The 6,790-nt window shown below is 31.7% G+C and overlaps 1 protein-coding gene and 2 long non-coding RNA genes across 4 annotated transcripts; 2 read left to right on the top strand and 1 right to left on the bottom strand.

Moving 5' to 3' along the window:
- The first annotated feature begins 1 nt into the window (after position 1).
- On the top strand, positions 2–553 carry LOC101505963 (uncharacterized). The gene is made up of 2 exons (XR_190321.4): positions 2–131; positions 372–553. It is a non-coding gene; the product is annotated as an uncharacterized lncRNA (long non-coding RNA).
- Positions 554–2,290: 1,737 nt separating this feature from the next.
- LOC140919031 (uncharacterized) lies at positions 2,291–3,920 on the top strand. 2 transcript variants are annotated; one of them, XR_012161612.1, is made up of 2 exons: positions 2,291–2,556; positions 3,549–3,920. It is a non-coding gene; the product is annotated as an uncharacterized lncRNA (long non-coding RNA). The 2 variants fall into 2 exon arrangements; XR_012161613.1 differs by lacking the exon at positions 3,549–3,920 and adding an exon at positions 2,797–3,032.
- A 714-nt stretch (positions 3,921–4,634) lies between these two features.
- LOC101505638 (1-aminocyclopropane-1-carboxylate oxidase 1) lies at positions 4,635–6,450 on the bottom strand. The gene is made up of 3 exons (XM_004513042.4): positions 6,291–6,450; positions 5,985–6,208; positions 4,635–5,473 (listed from the first exon to the last, which is right to left on the bottom strand). The coding sequence occupies exons 1-3, from the start codon at positions 6,390–6,392 to the stop codon at positions 4,894–4,896; spliced, it is 906 nt and encodes a 301-aa protein (XP_004513099.1). The 5' UTR covers positions 6,393–6,450; the 3' UTR covers positions 4,635–4,893.
- Between the last annotated feature and the right edge of the window lie 340 nt (positions 6,451–6,790).

Below are 6,790 nucleotides of genomic sequence, written 5' to 3'. Positions count from 1 at the left end.
ATGATTCCAGCTTCTCAAACCGATGCTTCTTTACAAAGGCCATTTCTATATGGACTTCAACTGGAGATGCTGATCACGTTATGATTGTTGGGTCGTATTTTCATTATGCTGGAGGATTTGAACCTCCTCAGGTAAATCTCACTGATATTTTCCCATTTTTTTAGGACAAACTTCAGTTATAACATACTAAATAGTATGGTTTAAGGTACTGCTGAAGGGTAATTAATTCAACCTCTTGTTTTCCCTATATATTAAACAAAATTTTCTTTTACTAGTCATGAAACAAATATGAAAGCCTCTACAATGTTGTATATGATGTTAGCATGTGACAGTGTTACCAATGCTGAGGCCAATGTCTTTTCTTTTTGTAGGCTGTGGATATATCTCCAAATCCCGGACGCTCTGATCCCATGTATATCGTTTACTCTAGGAAGCTCTCTACCACTTAAGAGAAATATGAACTGAGAATTTGTAGCAGTGTATTTACCTATCAACAGTTACTTTGATGAAGAATTTGTTCATGTTGTACGTCAATGAATTTGTTCATGTTGTACGTCAAAGATCGCATAATAGTAATAAATTAAAAAAATCACTACAATTTGAACATGGATAAGAGAGAAAAGTGTTTTGAAACTTGAATATGATCATAGATAGAGGCACTTTGGGCATTTGGTTGAATTTAATGTGTCTAGGGGGTGTGACTAGAATGATGAGGGGGTATTATTAAATTAAATGTGTTTTGAAAACAATTCATATGTGGGCTCAGTAAACATAGGTTTGAACATTTTCCTTTTGATTAAACTAGTTAGAGAATTTTAAGTAGCTTTTTGTAACAAAAAATATTATAATTAGGTTTCTAATACTCTATAATTTATAATTATATCCTAAATTTAAAAATCTAATTATAAATTATTCAAATTTTAGGGACAAAATTAAAATCTTTAAGTTTAAAGATTTATTTAGAAATCATCAACTAATTTAGAGACTTTTTCGATGAATCCACCGCATCAAACCACATGTTAATGACATCTCAAGCACAAAACCACATGTTAATGACATCTCAAGCACAAAACCACATGTTAATGACATCTCAAGCACAAAACATCTTACAAAACATCCTACCACCAGGTCACATCACGAACATCATTGATCTATAGTTCAAACCACGAGGCATATACTTCATTGCTATTAATTCTTTTCTTTTCCATCTAGAAACAATTTAGGTGATAAATTGTTATCACACTTTAGACAAGCCGTTTGAATTGAGCAAGTATAAGCTAAAATGTTGTTTATCTCCCTCGTCAATTCGAAATTGATGAGGTCTCCTTCCCTGCCCATGCAGCTTAATAGAGCGTCGGAAAAAGCGGAAATGCATTCTCAAAATATTCTTTTACTGTCGTATGAAACTTGATTTCTGTCAGACGAGGAAATTCATTGCTATTAATTCTTTTCTTTTCCATCTAGAAACAATTTAGGTGATAAATTGTTATCACACTTTAGACAAGCCGTTTGAATTGAGCAAGTATAAGCTAAAATGTTGTTTATCTCCCTCGTCAATTCAAAATTGTTGAGGTCTCCTTCCCTGCCCATGCAGCTTAATAGAGCGTCGGAAAAAGCGGAAATGCATTCTCAAAATATTCTTTTACTGTCGTATGAAACTTGATTTCTGTCAGACGAGGAAATAAAGCATATTCGTTTCCACTGTGTTCCATTGTCTTCACTTTCAAAATCTGCTTCACTTTGAAAATGTGGAACTTCACCTAACCCTCTTGGCCTATCGAGTAGCTTTTGAAAATCTGTAAAATCTGAAATAGCGCCAAACCCTCTTCTTGGCTTACAGAGTACCTGTTGTTTTATCGATTTAAAAAACCCGCCACTATAGCAACAATCCATTGTCACTGTTAAAAATACCGAATCCGGTAACAAGACCGCACAAGAATTTAAATCTTTTTCTGCAAAGAAAATGAAATAATTTAAATGATATCCAGACATTGAAACATAAATTCAATAAAATTTATTAATTTGCGTAAGTACCAGTAATAACAGTAGGAAGAATACTACACTCTGAGTTTCCGCAGAACATGTTCAATAGATTGTGTTATGTGAAATATGCCGAACTTTTGAAACTTTCATTGATTAAATCATTGATTAAATCATATGGGTTTCAAGAAGAAAATATTATCTTTGTGACGGATAACGGTCCGTATCTTATCAACCGTTCACAATGTATAATGAACGATTTGAAGGACATGCTACATAATTCTATGACGGGCGATCATATCCTATTCTACTTCTCAGGGCATGGTTCACGCAATGAACATGATATGCGATCATATCTTTTCAGTAATAACATTTCTCTATTTTACAATGTTATATCTATTATTGGTCTTGTATATCTTACAATATCCTACTCAACTAAGGATGAATGATTCCAGCTTCTCAAACCGATGCTTCTTTACAAAGGCCATTTCTATATGGACTTCAACTGGAGATGCTGATCACGTTATGATTGTTGGGTCGTATTTTCATTATGCTGGAGGATTTGAACCTCCTCAGGTAAATCTCACTGATATTTTCCCATTTTTTTAGGACAAACTTCAGTTATAACATACTAAATAGTATGGTTTAAGGTACTGCTGAAGGGTAATTAATTCAACCTCTTGTTTTCCCTATATATTAAACAAAATTTTCTTTTACTAGTCATGAAACAAATATGAAAGCCTCTACAATGTTGTATATGATGTTAGCATGTGACAGTGTTACCAATGCTGAGGCCAATGTCTTTTCTTTTTGTAGGCTGGGGATATATCTCCAAATCCCGGACGCTCTGATCCCATGTATATCGTTTACTCTAGGAAGCTCTCTACCACTTAAGAGAAATATGAACTGAGAATTTGTAGTAGTGTATTTACCTATCAACAGTTACTAAGAATTTGTTCATGTTGTACGTCAATGAATTTGTTCATGTTGTACGTCAAAGATCGCATAATAGTAATAAATTAAAAAAATCACTACAATTTGAACATGGATAAGAGAGAAAAGTGTTTTGAAACTTGAATATGATCATAGATAGAGGCACTTTGGACATTTGGTTGAATTTAATGTGTCTAGGGGGTGTGACTAGAATGATGAGGGGGTGTTATTAAATTAAATGTGTTTTGAAAACAATTCATATGTAGGCTCAGTAAACATAGATTTGAACATTTTCCTTTTGATTAAACTAGTTTTTTAGGCTCTGATTAAACTAGTTAGAGAATTTTAAGTAGCTTTTTGTAACAAAAAATATTATAATTAGGTTTCTAATACTCTATAATTTATAATTAGATCCTAAATTTAAAAATCTAATTATAAATTATTCAAATTTTAGGAACAAAATTAAAATCTTTTAAGTTTAAAGATTTATTTAGAAATCATCAACTAATTTAGAGACTTTTTCGATGAAACAAATATGAAATCCTCTACAAATATGAAATCCTCTACAATGTTGTATATGATGTTATCATGTGACAGTGTTACCAAATCTGAGGCCAATGTCTTTTTTTTTGTAGGCCGTGGATATATCTCCAAATCCCGGACGCTCTGATCCCATGTATATCGTTTACTCTAGGAAGCTCTCTACCACTTAAGAGAAATATGAACTGAGAATTTGTAGCAGTGTATTTACCTATCAACAGTTACTTTGATGAAGAATCTGTTCATGTTGTACGTCAATGATTTTTTTTTAATAATATTATAGCATTGTTAGTTTGACCAGGAATTTGTTCTCATTGTTTCTTGTAATGGACCAATTTGAGAACCTTGAATGTCTTGGGCGGAATGGGGTCAAACCAAGTAGAAATCTCCATTTTTTGTAAGAAATTGAGAGTTCAATTACTATGATTTTTTAGTGTATAAATGCATAATTATGTTTCTGTCCTATAGATTTGGACCTTTATATTCCATAAACTCTAGTAATGGTGGAAGAGGTCTTCTGTTTGAGCATAAGGACCATCACAGCCACAATAAAAGTGATATTGGCTTTCCTCCACCCTTATCTGAGGTTCCCCAATAGACCTGCCTTGCATGCATTGCCATTGACCATTGTAACATAACTGGTTTTGATTACACTGTCTATCAATTTTTCTTAATATATATGAAATATTTGGTGGTGCTTATGAGAAGGGGCATATGTAATATAAGAATGTTTTGGATTTTATACAGATTCATGGGAAAGTGAGTGTGGATCGGATTAGTTAGTGTTCAAACTGAACTAATTATAGTTGGTGATTTTGTCACTAATTTGGGCCACTCTATATCCTTTACTTGGACTATCTTAGATAATATGAATCATATCTTTTGTTTTTCTGGTAAATACACAAATTAATCCTCGAAAAGAAAAACATGGAGATCTATTTATTGTATGTTTGAGATAGTGTTTTATTCACCAACACCTCAAGTTTGATGGGATTTCAGCGTGGAAATCCAGAAGCTACAAATTGTAGCTTTAGAAGTGACACATTTACTTTATATCTATCGTCAAAACAAACACGTGCTTAGTCTTGAGAAAATCTTGATTGCTTATTAGTGTAACACTTGTACCATGTCCATTAAAATTAGAAGACAATGCAAAAAACAAAACACAAAAGAGAAAAGAATGCATAAAGAAAAGCTTCACTTATATTTTTTCATTTATGGAATCAAAGAAAAAACATATATTTCTTTGTTATTCATATTACAACATCAAAAAAGAAAAGAAAAGAAAAAGGAAACCAGCTATCACATTTTCTTGTCTTAGCTATTTTGTTTTGACAGGAATTTGTAGATTAGTAATTTGCAACATAAAATTAAATAGATAGATATATCAAAGGTATTAGGATGCTTTTTTTTAAGGTAGATAAGATTGTAGTAATAATACTAGTGCTCATTAGCCATATTCTTAATGGATTCAAATCTAGGAGCCTTTTCACCAAACTTAGTTTTTCCATAAAGCTCCAAATAATCTCCATAACGATAACTACTTGGATACAAAAGTTTAGGAGCTGGAGAAATAATAGCATCACCAATTGGATTATAGAAACTAGCAACAGAGAGTCTACTTCCATTCTTATCAGGCATAACTCTATGGACAACACTCTTGTACAAACCATTGCTCAAAACTTCAATTTGGTCACCAGTGTTGACAAATATTGCATTGTTTTTTGAAGGTGGTATCTCTATCCACTTTCCATCTTTGAAGAATTCAAGACCAGGGATTTTGTCATCTTGAAGCAATAAGATTATGCCACCAGCATCTGTGTGCTCTCTTAGTCCTCTCACTAGTTCTGGATATGGACATTCAGGGTACTTTGCTACTTTTGTTCCCATAGCTGGTCCATTACTTCCTGAAAATGCTTTCTTTATGTAATCTTTCTCTAAACCAAGATTTTCACTCATGAGTTCTGATAAATTTTCTGCTAGTTCAACTAGTTTTTCAATGTATTCATCCATTGTTTGGCTGCATTCACACACACACTTTGTATCAGTTTATGAATGCATGTTCATTTTAAGACAAAGTATTGGTGTTAATCATGTTTCTGAAATTAAAAAAAAAAAGTTTCATTTTCATGCATTGTCATTAGTCAATGTTAAAAGTTTTACACATTCGGCAAATCATGATCTATCATGTTGGTGATTTTATAAGTAGTTACAATAAAAGTCAAATATTATTAATTATCTAACAGTTGTGATAGATTGACATTGTAAAATCTCTTTACACTGATGATACATATAAATTAAATGAAATTGAAAAACATTGATAACTTGATCTCTAAGATTAACAGAAAATGTTCATTGAGTTTAAAAAGTCTCAATCACATTAGTTTCCGTGGCACAATTTTATAAACTAAATTGACTAATGCAAAAGGACTAATATGATTGAAGATTATCGTTTTAAACAACTATTTTGAAATATTAATAGCTTCAGAGATTAAATTGATAGTCCACATGTTAAAAATGAATCAACTTACCAAAGCTCCTCAGAAAGGTTTGGAATTTGTCTAATGTTAGAGGTTGGACGATGCCAAATGAAGAATGCACTTTCCCAGTCTATGTCAGAGGTGTTCTTCTTTTTCTCCAATCTCTTTACTATCTCAGATTGGTAGAAACTTTCCTTCAAATTTTCTTCATAGTAACTATTGATTGTCTTTTTCACCTTTTCCATCAGTTTCCCCTCAATTTCATGGTTCTCAATCTGCACAAATAATATGTTACATTAAAAGCACCAAAAAAAATGTTATTAAAAAAAATGTTCTAAATATTATTAACTTAATTACCAGAAAGCACCCCCAATTTTTACAAGCATCATGCAAAAGGGCCAAAGTTTCACCCCTTTTGTCACCATTGAGAGTGCTAAAATCTATCACAGGAATTGCCATATTTATGTTAAGTATATTTGTTTGATGAAGTGATATAACTTGTTAGGGTATATATAGTGCTACAAAAAGAAATAAACTGTCTTAACAGAATAACTAGAGGTTAATTAAATACTGTTGAGTCTATATTTAGTAAAGACTTAAATTGAGTGGACATTTTATTATTTTATTTTTTAATTCTTTAGTTTTGATTGTCAATCAGATTTTCTCTTGTAAATTAAGTCACTGATTATTTATTGTTGTGTAGTACACAAACATATTTCAAAGATATTTCAAGGGCGGCACATTAAAGATCATTCGATTGAAATTAGACGAACCAAATTTTAAGATTATTATTTTAGTTTTTTAAAAATAAAATAAAATCTACATTAAAATTTAGGTTGTCTGATCCCAATCTAATC

Source organism: Cicer arietinum, chromosome 8 (assembly GCF_000331145.2).
Source record: "Cicer arietinum cultivar CDC Frontier isolate Library 1 chromosome 8, Cicar.CDCFrontier_v2.0, whole genome shotgun sequence".
NCBI lineage: Eukaryota > Viridiplantae > Streptophyta > Magnoliopsida > Fabales > Fabaceae > Cicer > Cicer arietinum.
This window is presented reverse-complemented; position numbering and strand designations above follow the sequence as displayed.